Source organism: Procambarus clarkii, chromosome 57, assembly GCF_040958095.1.
Source record: "Procambarus clarkii isolate CNS0578487 chromosome 57, FALCON_Pclarkii_2.0, whole genome shotgun sequence".
NCBI lineage: Eukaryota > Metazoa > Arthropoda > Malacostraca > Decapoda > Cambaridae > Procambarus > Procambarus clarkii.
Window position 1 is genome coordinate 10,164,812 of NC_091206.1, and position 18,497 is coordinate 10,183,308.

The window sequence follows — 18,497 nt, forward strand, 5'->3', positions numbered from 1 at the left end:
TCTCTTTCTGCCTCCCTCCCTCCTCTCTCTCTCTCTCTCTCTCTCTCTCTCTCTTTCTCTCTCTCTCTCTCTCTCTCTCTCTCTCTCTCTCTCTCTCTCTCTCTCTCTCTCTCTCTCTTTCTGCCTATCTCTCCATTGCAAGCCCTCCACCAAGTTAGTTGGGTTACACGAGCGAAATTGAGGGTGTGTTTTGGGAGAGCGGGAAGTTGTGGCTCCTCGGTGATGCAGACATGGTGACTCGTGGATAAGTTTTAATCAACACGAAGGATGACAACACATACTGGAGAGGGGAAACGGCGGGAGAGGGAAAACGGCGGGTGAGGGAAAAGATGGAGAGCAAGTCTGGTTTAGTCGAATGGTTGGAATTTTGTACGGGATTGGAGGTTAAGGTGAAAATATAAATAAGATGGGGGAGGAGAGAACAGAGTTTGAAATAGGAAATGGGGTGAATGAAGAATAGAAGGAATGAACAGAGGGGAAAAAGTTGAGAATGATAAGGATGACAGAGGAAAATGGGGAATGGAGAGGAGTAAAGGATGGTCGGATATGGAAATGGGGTGGTAAGGGTGTTCTTAACAGAAGTGAAGAAATGAGCTGGAAAGAAATAGGCGATATACAGGTCAAAGGGGAAATTATAGTTGGAAATGTAAAAGAAGAAACGAGTGAAATGACACGAAATAAGGGGAGAATTAAGGAGTAGATTGGGAAGGAGAGAAGGAGATGTACAAGAAAAAAAATAACGAGAGAAAGGAGAGGCAGAATAAAAATGGAGAGAGGTTGGTAAAATTAATTCGATGATAAATGGGATGGAGAGAAGGCAAATAATGGGAAAAGAATAGAACTAGAAGGACAAAATTAATGATTTTGAAGCAGAATAGAGGCAAAAAAAAGAGAAGGAGGAGACGAAAAGGACTAGATGATCAATAATTATCGCCAAGAACAGATCCTACCATCTCTTCCCACAGGAGGGTGAGGAGGTCGGACCCTTCCCATAGCAGGGTGAGGAGGTCGGACCCTTCCCACAGTAGGGTGAGGAGGTCGGACCCTTCCCACAGCAGGGTGAGGAGGTCGGACCCTTCCCACAGCAGGGTGAGGAGGTCGGACCCTTCCCACAGCAGGGTGAGGAGGTCGGACCCTTCCCACAGCAGGGTGAGGAGGTCGGACCCTTCCCACAGCAGGGTGAGGAGGTCGGACCCTTCCCACAGCAGGGTGAGGAGGTCGGACCCTTCCCACAGCAGGGTGAGGAGGTCGGACCCTTCCCACAGCAGGGTGAGGAGGTCGGACCCTTCCCACAGCAGGGTGAGGAGGTCGGACCCTTCCCACAGCAGGGTGAGGAGGTCGGACCCTTCCCACAGCAGGGAGAGGAGGTCGGACCCTTCCCACAGCAGGGAGAGGACTCCCAGAACCCCATCAAGCAGGTAAGCAGGTATCAAGCAGGGTGAGGAGGTCGAACCCTTCCCACAGCAGGGTGAGGAGGTCGGACCCTTCCCACAGAAGGGAGAAGAGGTCGGACCCTTCAAACAGCAGAGTGAGGAGGTCGGACCCTTCCCACAGCAGGGTGAGGAGGTCGGACCCTTCCCACAGCAGGGTGAGGAGGTCGGACCCCTCCCACAGCAGGGTGAGGAGGTCGGACGCCTCCCACAGCAGGGTGAGAGGATGGGACCCCTCCCACATCATGGTGAGAGGATGGGACCCCTCCCATAGCCGGAGTGACTGAGCCGGATGGGGAATGTGACCATTACTTTTCAACTCTTCATCTAAACAAGAAGTTGATTGGCCAAGAACTTTTCACCTTAAGGAGGTAAATTGAAGCTTCTATCCGGCTTCCCCCACTGGCGGAGATGAGACGATACTGTTGATACTGCTCAAAGTTTTAACAAGAACTGTTTACCAGTAGACCTCGATCCTTATCTCTCGTTTCCACCTCCGGCTCAATATTTTCTCAGAAATGTCCCAATATTTTCTCATATATGTTACCTTACCTTGCAGTTACCTTGCGATGATTTCGGGGCAACCGTCTCCAAGGCCCGGTCCTCGACCTGGCCTCCATATTTCTCATATGTCTGTCTGAAGTCGAAGGCCAGACGTTCGGGGCTAGCCTCACTTCAATTTGTAAGAGTAACGAGGCTCTGGGTAGGTGTAAGCTAAATACCTAAAGAAATATAACCTGTAACCTAACACCCCCGAGCGATATTCATGATCTGAAATGGAAACTGGGTGAAATCGAACATGTGTTGTCCGTAGAGTGTTGAAGCTTCTATAGCTCCCTCTCCCTCCCATCTGTCCCTCTGTCTTCCTCATCTCCCATTACAGGAACACTGTACACGTGACTACGGACCATAGATAAGCCCGACGTAGAAATAAATGATAACGCTGTATGTACGTCAGTTAATGTAGAGCCAAACTTTACAATTTGGCGAGCTCACAATTTCTAAACTTATGATTCCCGTCCTGAGTTCGAGCGACACGATTTCCCCAAAGCTGTGTCAGCCCTGCTCGCTGCCTGGCCACTCTCCCAGCCCTGCTCGCGGCCTGGCCACTCTCCCAGCCCTGCTCGCGCGAGGAACCTCCACCTGAATTGAATAAATTTGAATTTACTCCTTGGCAGACAACGTTCCTTCTGCCAACTTCCTCTCACTTCTCCAGAATAATATTTAACCTGTGAGAGTCGTGCAGAGTTTCTGGTCCTTCCCAAAACACCAGCTTGAGGTAACTCGCCCCAGAGCATCAAGTTCCTCTGCCTACCAGACGCGCAGACGCAGCAGATGTCCCTACCAGACGTTAATTTGGTTTAAATCCGGCCTCTCCACGGTACGCTTGTGTCCCTATTTGCTCGTGCTGGCTTTAATGTCCAGTGGGCACATCTACACTTCTCCCTACCCCTGACTCCCCCTTCCCTCCACCACGACGCAACTTACCCTCCGCCAACAGAATTCCCACTGACGCTGTCCCTGTTGACCGGTGCAGCAGTCCCGCTATCCTCCGACATCCCTCTACCCTTCCCCCATGACCCCTGACCTATCCCCCATCCCTTAGGCTTCTACATAATTGTGTTGTACTCTTCTTCGTTAGTTACAGCTCAGTTGAATAATAATAAGTAATAACAATAATAAATAATGGTAATGCCTTGTCACTGACATAATAACAGAGGATAAAAACTCTCACTTATGTATTGGTGAAAAACAAAAGTGAGGGTTTTATGCAGCGTGGCCATGTGTGATATGTGGATTGTCTTAGTTTACCTGTTTCTAATATTTAGAGTTGCTTTATCACTTACATATCAACGATTAGTCGTTGATATGTAAGTCTCGTCCTAACCACACACTCAGACCTTGACAAAGCACTCAGGAGAATGGGAAAGACTTGCTGTAATTCTTTACATAAATTTCAAAATACATAAGTGTGGGTTTTTATCCCACGTTATTATGTCTGAGAGAAGAAATAAACATTACTTAAAAATAATAATAATAATAATAATAATAATAATATTATTATTATTATTATTATTATTATATTATTTTATTATTATTATGATTAGCTAATGAGAAAATCTGTGTATTAGGGCGGAGATTGAACCAGCGTCCAGGGGAATCCCAGACGCGAGCAATACCCCTGAGCTTCGACATGCTAAAAAGCTATTCAACCCAGGAACTACTATGACCTTATATCTATATATATATATATATATATATATATATATATATATATATATATATATATATATATATATATATATATATATATATATATATATATATATATATATATGACAATGTCAGACCACGGAGGAAAATGAAACAGGAAATTTCCTTAAGTACTTTCGTATATTAAATACATCTTCAGAAGGAATCTTCATTCCTTCTGAAGATGTATTTAATATACGAAAGTACTTAAGGAAATTTCCTGTTTCATTTTCCTCCGTGGTCTGACATTGTCACATTCTTAATCACGTGTTTATTTTCGTGATATACACACACACACATATATATATATATATATATATATATATATATATATATATATATATATATATATATATATATATATATATATATATATATATATATAAAGTATTGTATGGTATGGAAAGTATTGGACATATATATATAGGCAGGAGAGTGAGGTGAGGTACAATGAAAAATGAATGGGAACCAGGTGGATACAAATAAGAGCCGTATAAGAACTGCAGAATACCTATTGGCCCATGCGAGGGAGCCCCTATTTGTTCCCACCAATAGACCCGCACCTGTATTATTATCCATGTGGGCGTCCTGGGGAATAAGCCTAGATAATAAGAGAGAGAGAGAGAGAGAGAGAGAGAGAGAGAGAGAGAGAGAGAGAGAGAGAGAGAGAGAGAGAGAGAGAGAGAGAGAGAGAGAGAGAGAGAGAGAGACTACAACTACAACAACAGCAGCAGAGAGAGAGCAACAACAGCAGGCAGCTGTAGCCACGCCCCCATAACTCGGGTGATTGAAGGTGTCATCCGGTGGTACTCCTTCGTGGCTGCTTGGACTTACAAGTGGAGACACCAGGGAAAGGGGAGACACCAGGGGGAGGGGAGACACCAGGGGAGGGGAGACACCAGGGGGTGGGGAGACACCAGGGGGAGGGGAGACACCAGGGGAGGAAAGAGGGGAGACACCAGGGGAGGGGAGACACCAGGGGGAGGGGAGACACCAGGGGGTGGGGAGACACCAGGGAAGGGGAGACACCAGGGGGAGGGGAGACACCAGGGGGAGGGGAGACACCAGGGGGAGGGGAGACACCAGGGGGTGGGGAGACACCAGGGGGAGGGGAGACACCAGGGGAGGAAAGAGGGGAGACACCAGGGGAGGGGAGACACCAGGGGGAGGGGAGACACCAGGGGGAGGGGAGACACCAGGGGGAGGGGAGACACCAGGGAAGGGGAGACACCAGGGGGAGGGGAGACACCAGGGGGAGGGGAGACACCAGGGGGAGGGGAGACACCAGGGGGAGGGGAGACACCAGGGGGAGGGGAGACACCAGGGGGAGGGGAGACACCAGGGGGAGGGGAGACACCAGGGAAGGGGAGACACCAGGGGAAGGGGAGACACCAGGGGGAGGGGAGATACCAGCCCTTCACGGTCTTTCCACATTCCCATATTCTCTTGTCATTTTCCTTCCAGCTTCTATATTACTTTACCTAAAACTTGTTGTATTTTTGGCTTTAGCTTGAATTTAAAAAATGACTATCAAACTTTTAATGTATGAACTTTAATAAATTCTGAATGATTTTAAGCGTGTTTTTTCCCGTTCATCAAGTTAATGTGGGTGTATTATCGTATCTTAATGTCTCAAATGTTGAAAACTCGCTCCTTATCCAGCATAATGTTTGTGTTGTAAATTTTTTTTTAACTTTTTTCACGCGAACTGGATATAATTATTCACTTTCGTCAACAGGAACCATTGTAACTATCTCACAAACATACACACACTAAAAACAATCTATGGTATGCACTCTTGCCAAAAACAATCAATGGTATGTACGCTTGTCCAAAACAATCTATGGTATGTACTCCTGCCCAAAACAATCTATGGAATGCACTCCTGCCCAAAACAATCTATGGAATGCACTCCTGCCCAAAACAATCTATGGAATGCACTCCTGCCCAAAACAATCTATGGAATGCACTCGTGCCCAAAACAATCTATGGTATGCACTCTTGCCAAAAACAATCAATGGTATGTACGCTTGTCCAAAACAATCTATGGTATGTACTCCTGCCCAAAACAATCTATGGAATGCACTCCTGCCCAAAATAATCTATGATATGCACTCATGCCCAAAACAATCTATGGTATGCACTCTTGCCCAAAATAATCTATGATATGCACTCTTGTAAGAGCAAGACCGTCTCTCAGAGCTCCATCTCCCATTTTAGGCAGTGGAAACTCCTTACAAAAAGATAAAGGATCAGAGACTCCACATCAAGATTAGATAAGCCCGAGTTTAGCGACATGAATAATCACTGAGTAACTTGGGGACGCCGCCTAAGTTTGGTAAGTTTGGGAAGCTGCAGCAAAACTCTTCTGTTTATGCGTCAACTTTCTCAGCTCACCTCCCGGCAAAATTTGTTACTGAGCTGTATGGCGTTTAAAAGTATAAATATATATATATATATATATATATATATATATATATATATATATATATATATATATATATATATATATATATATATATATATGCAAACAAGCCTGAATGGTCCCCAGGACTATATACAACTGAAAACTCACACCCCAGAAGTGACTCGAACCCATACTGCCAGGAGCAACGCAATTGGTATGTACAGGGACGCCTTAATCCGCTTGACCATCACGACCGGACAAAAGGAAGTGATAGCCGAAGCTATTTGAACCACTTCCCCGTTGTTTTCAGTTGTATATAGTCCTGGGGACCATTCAGGCTTGTTTGCATTTGTGTTCCTCACGTGTGCCCCAAAGAATGAGGTGATTTGATAAAATGCTATGCCCAAGATTACCATCCGAGTGCCGGCGGGGAAGTGGTTCAAATAGCTTCGGCTATCACTTCCTTTTGTCCGGTCGTGATGGTCAAGCGGATTAAGGTGTCCCTGTACATACCAGTTGCGTTGCTCCTGGCAGTATGGGTTCGAGTCACTTCTGGGGTGTGAGTTTTCAGTTATATATATATATATATATATATATATATATATATATATATATATATATATATATATATATATATATATATATATATATATATATATATATATATATTGTGACGGTAACGCGTTGGTGTTCGGCTGTTTAAGGCTAGGGGTATGGCCTCGTCACATAGTTATAAAAAAAAATAGAAAAACTGGAACTTCGTCTGTGGTAAGGTAAGGAGAAGACACACAAAACACAAGTAAACTTTAACAATGAAATTTTAATTACGTTAAATAAATCAAAACATGAAAAAAAATGGACAAACAAATTCTTATAATAAAATCAATCAATCAAAATAGTAAGAATAATTAAATGACACAATGAAAAGTTACGTTAAGATAAAATAACAAGAAGTGCAACACAAAATTAAAGGGAGGTGCTTGAATATTGGCTTTAAGCTATCACCTCTCTCAGTACACGCTAACGTCTAGCCGGGAGGAGTGATAACTTCGAGAGCACTGAACATTCTGAGGTCTGAGGTCGTGGCGACCCCAGACATCAAGTAGTATGGGGGGGCGAGTGCAGGTGCAGCCAGACCGGCGACCAATCAGCGGGGCCGGTAGCGATCAACGGGTAGTTTGGCGGTTTGAGTCCGAACAGGTGTCTGGCTGCAACGTTTTGCGCTCTGGCAAACCTTGAGGGTGTTGTTGTCGTTGTTGGACATTTCTTCCATAGTAGTTTTATATAACCACAATGACGTAATTGTGGAGGGAAGAGCAGGCTCAATCTCTTGAAGGAGATTATCGTCACAATATATATATATATATATATATATATATATATATATATATATATATATATATATATATATATATATATATATATATATATATATATATATATATATATATTTATTATATCACGTCACATGGTGTGGATTTGGAAGAGGATTTCTCCAAATTTATCTTCGATCGAGGTAAATTAAAAAAATAATTAGCTGTTGAATGTATTACACTAATTATAAATTTACAACGTTTCGAACCTACCTGATAAATTCTCACGTGATGGGACTGTGATTAATTGATGAAAGTTAAGCCACCCAAGAGGTGGCACGGGCAGGAATAGCCCGTAATATAAGATGGGACTGTACAGGACGTATTGGATTTATAACATAAGGGAGATCAGGTACATAATACAAATTGGTGAGGAGTACGGCGTTAAGGGGGGGGGAGAATAGGGCATAAATGGGGGAGGTAAATTGGGACGAATAAAGCGGGAAAAGGGAAGGAAGCGCATACAAAGATTAATCAGGTGTAGTGGGCGTGACATTTTTAGTAGTGAATTACTCGAAAAACTCCTAGATTGTGTACAGAAAAATAAAGAATATAAACTCAAATGATATCCTTTAACTCTATCTCGCCCCTTATAGGAACTACTCTGTCTCCCTTCTATAAGACCTTAGTTGGATTAGGCTTCAACAACTTAGAGCGTCGCTCAATATAATATATGTAGATTCGCTTGAGACATTCGGAGAGGGATTGACAAAGTAAATTTGCCCCATTAGCATCCTCTCTAATGAAGAGAGACTAAAGAAACACAATTTGCATCCCTATGACAGGCGGAGAGTGAGCACGGACGTGACCCACCTCAACAAATACATGAATGAGCTTGACAGATGTATAAATAGTTGTTAAAGATGTTGAAAATCATTGATAGTTAGAACAGTTTACCAAGAACTGTCATGGAAGCAAAGCCACTGTAAAATGTTAGTGTTCGGTGTGATATGAGTGAGAGTGGTGTAATAACTGTACCAGTGAGAGTGGTGTAATAACTGTACCAGTGGGAGTGGTGTAATAACTGTACCAGTGGGAGTGGTGTAATAACTGTACCAGTGGGAGTGGTGTAATAACTGTACCAGTGGGAGTGGTGTAATAACTGTACCAGTGGGAGTGGTGTAATAACTGTACCAGTGGGAGTGGTGTAATAACTGTACCAGTGGGAGTGGTGTAATAACTGTACCAGTGAGAGTGGTGTAATAACTGTACCAGTGGGAGTGGTGTAATAACTGTACCAGTGGGAGTGGTGTAATAACTGTACCAGTGGGAGTGGTGTAATAACTGTACCAGTGAGAGTGGTGTAATAACTGTACCAGTGGGAGTGGTGTAATAACTGTACCAGTGGGAGTGGTGTAATAACTGTACCAGTGGGAGTGGTGTAATAACTGTACCAGTGGGAGTGGTGTAATAACTGTACCAGTGGGAGTGGTGTAATAACTGTACCAGTGGGAGTGGTGTAATAACTGTACCAGTGGGAGTGGTGTAATAACTGTACCAGTGGGAGTGGTGTAATAACTGTACCAGTGGGAGTGGTGTAATAACTGTACCAGTGGGAGTGGTGTAATAACTGTACCAGTGGGAGTGGTGTAATAACTGTACCAGTGAGAGTGGTGTAATAACTGTACCAGTGAGAGTGGTGTAATAACTGTACCAGTGAGAGTGGTGTAATAACTGTACCAGTGAGAGTGGTGTAATAACTGTACCAGTGAGAGTGGTGTAATAACTGTACCAGTGAGAGTGGTGTAATAACTGTACCAGTGAGAGTGGTGTAATAACTGTACCAGTGGGAGTGGTGTAATAACTGTACCAGTGAGAGTGGTGTAATAACTGTACCAGTGAGAGTGGTGTAATAACTGTACCAGTGAGAGTGGTGTAATAACTGTACCAGTGAGAGTGGTGTAATAACTGTACCAGTGAGTGGTATAATAACTGTACCAGTGAGAGTGGTGTAATAACTGCACCAGTGAGAGTGGTGTAATAACTGTACCAGTGAGAGTGGTGTAATAACTGTACCAGTGAGAGTGGTGTAATAACTGTACCAGTGAGAGTGGTGTAATAACTGTACCAGTGAGAGTGGTGTAATAACTGTACCAGTGAGAGTGGTGTAATAACTGTACCAGTGGGAGTTACAAAGCCTTAAGAAGGCATGTTTTTTGACATTACACAGGTTCCTGTGTTCCCCTCGGAAGTGAGAACACGTGTTCCCCTCGGAAGGGAGACCCCTTTCCACCCAGACGACCGTCAACAACCCACCTTCCATCTTGGGAGAAGGACAACCTCTAGACCACAATGTTGCATGTTAGCACAGTCGCCAGGTGGTGGTGGTGGGCAGGCTAGAGACAGTTAATACATAACGCAGCCAGTAATCACTCTAAGGTAATTACATCAATGAGAAAGTATCCTTATACCATGCCATATATCCTTCAACCACGTCGTGGTCTAGTCGGTAGCAGCGTGTGCGTGGGAACACCCACCACATAGGTTCGAACCCACATCACTGCTCCTCCTACGGATTTTGTAATTAATACATTCGTAAATGTATGTGAATTTTGTTCTACTAATAGGCTATAGTCGAGTAATTTTCCGATGTAGGCAATTATAATATGAATTTATAATTTTTGTGAAGGCTCGCCCGAGCCGTACATAGTGACGTTGTACAGCCGAGGCACAACGACTTTAATTGGTGGCTTAATTGACAGTGATGTGTAATTAGTGTGTAGTTGGAGCTTCCCTGGAGGGCCGAAGGTCTGCCAATATAGAACCATTTAAAAGCTACTCGATAGCTGGAACACTGCCTCTCCCAGCAGGCTGAGTGGGAGTAGGCAATATGCCCCGTCTCCCTGGCATGACGGTGAAGTACAACTAGAAAAACTTTGGAGTGGCACTTGAGAGCTAGTTGAGTGACACTTGAGAGCTAGTGGAATGGCACTTGAGAACCAGTGGAGTGTCATTCTTGAGCGCCACCTATAAAATAAAATATATTACTCCTACAAAATATATGCATTATAGTTCTATTTGCATATTCTCCATCTTCAACATGAGATGTGCAGTTGAGTGGCAGATCCAGGCCTCAAGTGTTTATGTTATGGAGCGATGTTTAGTGCCTCAGCCAGAGTGATACGTAATGGTACTTAGAGCAGTACTGGAGTGCCACTAAACTACTGCTGGTGTGGGAGGGAGAGTGGCACTGGTCTGCTGCTGGTGTGGGAGGGAGGGTGGCACTGGTCTGCTGCTGGTGTGGGAGGGAGGGTGGCACATGTCTGCTGCTGGTGTGGGAGGGAGGGTGGCACTGGTCTGCTGCTGGTGTGGGAGGGAGAGTGGCACTGGTCTGCTGCTGGTGTGGGAGGGAGGGTGCCACTGGTCTGCTGCTGGTGTGGTAGGGAGGGTGGCACTGGTCTGCTGCTGGTGTGAGAGGGAGGGTGGCACTGGTCTGCTGCTGGTGTGGGAGGGAGGGTGGCACTGGTCTGCTGCTGGTGTGGGAGGGAGGGTGCCACTGGTCTGCTGCTGGTGTGGGAGGGAGGGTGGCACTGGTCTGCTGCTGGTGTGAGAGGGAGGGTGGCACTGGTCTGCTGCTGGTGTGGGAGGGAGGGTGGCACTGGTCTGCTGCTGGTGTGGGAGGGAGGGTTGCACTGGTCTGCTGCTGGTGTGGGAGGGAGGGTGGCACTGGTCTGCTGCTGGTGTGGGAGGGAGGGTGGCACTGGTCTGCTGCTGGTGAAGGCAAGGGGATGGAGAGGATTGAACTACAATTTTGGGTTCGGTTGGAACGCCTGTAACTGTTGTTGTTGTTAAAGATTTGCTACCTGGAACAACGTTCCAAGCAGCACGGGCTATTGTGAGCCCGTAGTGCCTTGACAATGGAATGACGCTCTGGCCGTCTGCCTGTGTAAAATTTCAATCGGCAGCTGGAAGGCAGCTGCATGGTAAGTAGCTGGAAAGCAGCTTACTGGCAGCTAGAAAGCAAATGTAAGCTAGATGGAAGACAGCTGGAAGACAACCCTGAGGGAGCCGGACAATAGATGGAAATTACCTGAGAGGCGGATGGAATGCAGCGGAAAAGAATATAGTAGGCAGTTAAGAGGCAGTTGGACGACAGTTATTAAGCAGTTGGTAAGCAACTGGTTGGCAGCTGGATGATATATTGATAACAGATAGAAGACACCTAGAAGGCAGCTTGCAGGCAAATGGACGGCTGCTAGACGGCAGCCAGAAAACAGCTCTTAGGCAGCTAAAAGGCAGCTCGTGGGCTGCAAACACCCATCTCCACCTTAAAACATCATTCCCCCCACCAAACCCCTCATCTTTGCCCACCCCCACTAAAAAAGGCTCCTCCCTACCCCAAACACAGCCCCATTCACCTCACACTTCTCTTACCTCCAAACACAATCTCTAGTGATCATTTTCCTTCGCAAAATTAAGACATAACTGCAATAATAGATATATGGTCAATACCGCCACACATTCCACTGTATACACCCGAACCACAAAATATTCGATATTATCGCTTTAAGCTCTATGGTGTCGTGGCATTAGGGTTGTTCTTGCCCTGAGTCCCAGCTCTTGGTTGAGTCTCTGGCATGAATGTTTAATACGACCGTGGTTCAGTGTGTGTGTAACACTGTATTAAGTGTGTGTCGGTGTGTGTGTGTGTGTGTGTGTGTGTGTGTGTGTGTGTGTGTGTGTGTGTGTGTGTGTGTGTGTGTGTGTGTGTGTGTGTGTGTGTGTGTGTGTGTACTCACCTAATTGTGCTTGCGGGGGTTGAGCTTTGGCTCTTTGATCCCGCCTCTCAACTGTCAATCAACTGGTGTACAGATTCCTGAGCCTACTGGGCTCTATCATATCTGCATTTGAAACTGTGTGTGGAGTCAGCCTCCACCACGTCACTTCCTAGTGCATTCCATATATTAACTACTCTGACACTGAAAAAATTCTTTCTAACGTCTCTGTGACTCATCTGGGTACTAAGTTTCCACCTGTGTCCCCTTGTTCGTGTTCCACCCGTGCTGAAGAGTTTGTCTTTGTCCACCCTGTCAATTTCCCTGAGAATTTTGTAGGTGGTTATCATGTCTGCCCCTACTCTTCTGGCTTCCAGGGACCCGAGGTTCAGCTCCCTTAGCCTCTTGCTCGTAGCTCATACCTTCGGGACCGGTCTGGTGGCATACCTCTAAATATTTTCTAAATTTGCCTTGTGTTTAACTAGGTATGGACTCCATGCTGGAGTAGCATATTCCAGGAGTAGTCTGACATAGATGGTATACAGGGTCCTGAACGATTCCTTACATAAGATTCTAAAGGCAGTTCATATGTTGGCAAATGTTGCATATGTCGCTGATCCACATTCTTTTGATGTGGGTGCAATATAGGTGCTTGTGTACGACGGGAAGCTGTCCGTTGTTCGTTTCCATTAGTATCACTAAACTACTATTTAAACATTCACGTAAAAGTAGATATAATCGCTTCAGTTTAAGCGTGTTTGCGCTGGAATTCCCCTTCGAAGAGCATTTATCAGGCACCTTTGAGTCTGTTATTCCCTACGTTGCATTAGCATAGACCAAATGTAATATATTCATGTTTGTACATCTCTATCGCAACCCGTCTGCGTATATCTGTATGCTAGAATATACTCGTGGTTTCTGATTAATCAGTGGAAGGATTAGATGTTGTTGTTGTTGTTGTTGTTTTAGATTCAGCAACTCTAAACAAAAGTTCCCAGTAGCACGGGCTATGGTGAGCCCGTAGTGGACTTACCTGGCACAGAAGCGGGGATGTAACTACGAAGGATTAAATACATATGACATTCAAATGCTGGCTGTAGCTGTGTCCTGGATTCGCTGGGTTATTCTCGGTTAATCCTCGTGCTGTGCCAAGCTTGGAGGATTGCTGTGTATTGTGTCTGGTGAGGAAAAGATGATTTGTGTGGAGTCGTGCGGCACAATAGACAGATTAAACCAGCGTGCATATAATGAAGTGAACACGCACACAGATGCGCAGTCGCATCGCACACAGTCACACACACACACTGGTGGATAGCGCGCAGGACTCGTAATTCTGTGGCGCGGGTTCGATTCCCGCACGAGGCAGAAACAAATGGGCAAAGTTTCTTTCACCATAAGTGCCCCTGTTACCTAGCAGTAAATAGGTACCTGGGAGTTAGTCAGCTGTCACGGGCTGCTTCCTGGGGTGTGTGTGTGTGTGTGGTGTGGGGGAAAAAAAAAGTAGTTAGTAAACAGTTGATTGACAGTTGAGAGGCGGGCCGAAAGAGCAAAGCTCAACCCCCGCAAAACACAACTAGTAAACACACACACACACACACACACACACACACACACACACACACACACACACACACACACACACACAAGAGCGCGCGCGTACACGTACACACAAAAATTCATGTCATTGCTAACTTCATCATCGAAAACGTGAATATGGTATTAGGACTTCACACCTGATTTGCTTTATGGAGGTTCACGCATTGTATATGTGTGTGTGTGTGTGTGTGTGTGTGTGTGTGTGTGTGTGTGTGTGTGTGTGTGTGTGTGTGTGTGTGTGTGTGTGTGTGTGTGTGTGTGTGTGTGACAATTCACCGAGAACGGAACTTCGACATACCGAGGGTGTCTGACACCCTACACCACCACCAGCTGAGGGTGTCTGACACCTACACCACCACCAGCTGAGGGTGTCAGACACCTACACCACCACCAGCTGAGGGTGTCTGACACCTACACCACCACCAGCTGAGGGTGTCAGACACCTACACCACCACCAGCTGAGGGTGTCAGACACCTACACCACCACCAGCTGAGGGTGTCAGACACCTACACCACCACCAGCTGCGGGTGTCAGACACCTACACCACCACCAGCTGAGGGTGTCAGACACCTACACCACCACCAGCTGAGGGTGTCAGACACCTACACCACCACCAACTGAGGGTGTCAGACACCTACACCACCACCAGCTGAGGGTGTCAGACACCTACACCACCACGAGAGATGTAAATCAGATATTACCGTCATGAATGCGGTATTCCCAATCGCTCCCTCCCTCCCCCATGCCTTCCCTTCCCCCCTTCCATCTCCCTTTCCCCCATCCACCCCTCCCCATTCCCCCCGTGCGGGGGGGGGGGGGATATTATCGTCTTCACCTCAACCAATCACCGTTAATGGGCCTTCGACAGTGTTCGGCGGACAATGTGTCGGAGTCGACTTGTCTAGACCAGACTGGCAGCACCGTGTCTAGACCAGACTGGCAGCACCGTGTCTAGACCAGACTGGCAGCACCGTGTCTAGACCAGACTGGCAACACCGTGTCTAGACCAGACTGGCAGCATCGTGTCTAGACCAGACTGGCAACACCGTGTCTAGACCAGACTGGCTGCACCGTGTCTAGACCAGACTGGCAGCATCGTGTCTAGACCAGACTGGCAGCATCGTGTCTAGACCAGACTGGCAGCACCGTGTCTAGACCAGGCTGGCAGCACCGTGTCTAGACCAGACTGGCAGCACCGTGTCTAGACCAGACTGGCAACACCGTGTCTAGACCAGACTGGCAGCACCGTGTCTAGACCAGACTGGCAGCACAGTGTCTAGACCAGACTGGCAGCACCGTGTCTAGACCAGACTGGCAGCACCGTGTCTAGACCAGACTGGCAGCACCGTGTCTAGACCAGACTGGCAGCACCGTGTCTAGACCAGACTGGCAGCATCGTGTCTAGACCAGACTGGCAGCATCGTGTCTAGACCAGACTGGCAGCACCGTGTCTAGACCAGACTGACAGCACCGTGTCTAGGCCAGACTGGCAGCACCGTGTCTAGACCAGACTGGCAGCACCGTGTCTAGACCAGACTGGCAGCATCGTGTCTAGACCAGACTGGCAGCACCGTGTCTAGACCAGACTGGCAGCACCGTGTCTAGACCAGACTGGCAGCATCGTGTCTAGACCAGACTGGCAGCATCGTGTCTAGACCAGACTGGCAGCACCGTGTCTAGACCAGGCTGGCAGCACCGTGTCTAGACCAGACTGGCAGCACCGTGTCTAGGCCAGACTGGCAGCACCGTGTCTAGGCCAGACTGGCAGCATCGTGTCTAGACCAGACTGGCAGCATCGTGTCTAGACCTGACTGGCAGCATCGTGTCTAGACCAGACTGGCAGCATAGTGTCTAGACCAGACTGGCAGCATCGTGTCTAGACCAGACTGGCAGCATCGTGTCTAGACCTGACTGGCAGCATCGTGTCTAGACCAGACTGGCAGCATAGTGTCTAGACCAGACTGGCAGCATCGTGTCTAGACCAGACTGGCAGCATCGTGTCTAGACCTGACTGGCAGCATCGTGTCTAGACCAGACTGGCAGCACCGTGTCTAGACCAGACTGGCAGCATAGTGTCCACACTGCTGAAGAACACTTTAGATCAGAGTACAGCAGCTGCCAGAGGGAGCTAATCAAGTGCTTCTGTTGTGGGATGACATGGTGACTGGTGGTGGTAGTTGGTGTGGTGACTGGTGGTGGTAGTTGGTGTGGTGATTGGTGGTGGTAGTTGGTGTGGTGACTGGTGGTGGTAGTTGGTGTGGTGACTGGTGGTGGTAGTTGGTGTGGTGATTGGTGGTGGTAGTTGGTGTGGTGACTGGTGGTGGTAGTTGGTGTGGTGACTGGTGGTGGTAGTTGGTGTGGTGATTGGTGGTGGTAGTTGGTGTGGTGATTGGTGGTGGTAGTTGGTGTGGTGACAGGTGGTGGTAGTTGGTGTGGTGACTGGTGGTGGTAGTTGGTGTGGAGACTGGTGGTGGTAGTTGGTGTGGTGACTGGTGGTGGTAGTTGGTGTGGTGATTGGTGGTGGTAGTTGGTGTGGTGACTGGTGGTGGTAGTTGGTGTGGTGACTGGTGGTGGTAGTTGGTGTGGTGATTGGTGGTGGTAGTTGGTGTGGTGATTGGTGGTGGTAGTTGGTGTGGTGACAGGTGGTGGTAGTTGGTGTGGTGACTGGTGGTGGTAGTTGGTGTGGAGACTGGTGGTGGTAGTTGGTGTGGTGACTGGTGGTGGTAGTTGGTGTGGTGATTGGTGGTGGTAGTTGGTGTGGTGATTGGTGGTGGTAGTTGGTGTGGTGACTGGTGGTGGTAGTTGGTGTGGTGACTGGTGGTGGTAGTTGGTGTGGTGACTGGTGGTGGTAGTTGGTGTGGTGACTGGTGGTGGTAGTTGGTGTGGTGATTGGTGGTGGTAGTTGGTGTGGTGACTAGTGGTGGTAGTTGGTGTGGTGATTGGTGGTGGTAGTTGGTGTGGTGACTGGTGGTGGTAGTTGGTGTGGTGACTGGTGGTGGTAGTTGGTGTGGTGACTAGTGGTGGTAGTTGGTGTGGTGATTGGTGGTGGTAGTTGGTGTGGTGACTGGTGGTGGTAGTTGGTGTGGTGACTGGTGGTGGTAGTTGGTGTGGTGATTGGTGGTGGTAGTTGGTGTGGTGACTGGTGGTGGTAGTTGGTGTGGTGATTGGTGGTGGTAGTTGGTGTGGTGAATGGTATTGGTGGTAGGTGGAGCTAGGGAGAGAGGGAGGAGCCATGGAGGTCGATGAACTGGCTAGCGATGTATACCCCCCCCCCCCCTTCTCCCCATGTATCCTCCCTTTCCCCCCCTCCTTAACTTTTTTATTTCTCCGACTCTCCACCCCCCTCCCCCATTCCCCGACCTTACCCCCCCCCCTCCTTCCTCAAACACCAAACACCTTTCAATCATTCTTTTTGTCTATAAGTACATTTTTGGTCTCTTTCAATCTTTCCCTGAGCCGTCACCCATTCTTTCCCCCCCCCCCGAGCCTTCAACCACTCTTTCCCCCTGAATCGTCACCCATTCAACCCCATCCCCCTGAGCCACGACTGATCCTGCACTGCCGATATATGTATTTCAATGCTTTATGATCCAACTCAAAAATGACCGACCAGTGGTCCTCTACTGTGTCAGGTATTCAGAGCACTTTTCTTTGTGGGGAGTCAGTATGCATTCCCAGATCCCATGGGACCCCAGGCCTCTCGGCTCTGGCCACTAACACCCTACCAATCTTCCTGTCAATCTCTGTACCAATCTTCCTGTCAATCTCTGTACCAATCTTCCTGTCAATCTCTGTACCAGTCTTCCTGTCAATTCTCCTCACTTGAAAATCTTGACGAGGGGTTGACGAGAGTCATGATATTTCTCTTCAAATTCTGTGGCGACCTAAAATATCCTTAAGTAACCTAACCTAACCACACAGTTCCTAATCTAACCTAATCAAATGTAACGACCAGAAACCCTAGACATTGACGGGTACCATGATGGAGCGAGATGGAGACCCGTCCACACCTGGTATTTCTTTTCTGTCAAAAGCTTATTACCAATTGGAAGATCATTTGACTAAAGTTGGCTGCTTGTGGCACGATCTATCACAAACCAGTCTACGTGCTGCATTTCTGCCAGCAACTGTCATGATTGAAGCAATACCAACAACTTGCATGAAGGAAGCGATAACATTACCTGTCGTGAATGAAGAACTAGCGACAACTAGCATACATGAAACACTAACAACACCTGACATGAAACACTAACAACACCTGACATGAAACACTAACAACACCTGACATGAAACACTAACAACACCTGACATGAAACACTAACAACACCTGACATGAAACACTAACAACACCTGACATGAATGATGCACTAAAACCAACTGGCATTAATGAAGCAATAACATCAACATTCGTGTGTTGTGCTTCAGGAAGGCCTTTTAACGGAAACATGGATTCAGACAATCTGAATTGTTGCGTTTCATTTCACTCTTTCTCACTGGGAAATATTCGTAACTCTCAATATTCATTTATTAGTATACGCTCCTTCAAGCGCTGTAAACCTGATTGCTATCATGAGGTTATCTTGAGATGATTTCGGGGCCTAGCGTCCCCGCGGCCCGGTCCTCGAGCAGGCCTCCTTTTAGTTACATACCCTCAGGAGCAAACCGTAGCAGCTGTCTAACTTTTTTACTAAAATTTTAAATCATTTGTCCACAAATACTAAT

At 47.0% G+C, this 18,497-nt stretch overlaps 1 protein-coding gene across 1 annotated transcript in view; it reads right to left on the minus strand.

Annotated features, from left to right (window-relative positions):
• The window catches only part of LOC138353316 (small ribosomal subunit protein bS6-like), a 40,623-nt gene extending 37,634 nt beyond the window's left edge, over positions 1-2,989 (minus strand). The window contains exon 1 of the mRNA XM_069306191.1: positions 2,919-2,989. Coding sequence (XP_069162292.1) covers positions 2,919-2,989 — 71 coding nt within the window. The remainder of the gene's footprint in view (positions 1-2,918) is intronic.
• Positions 2,990-18,497: the final 15,508 nt, after the last annotated feature.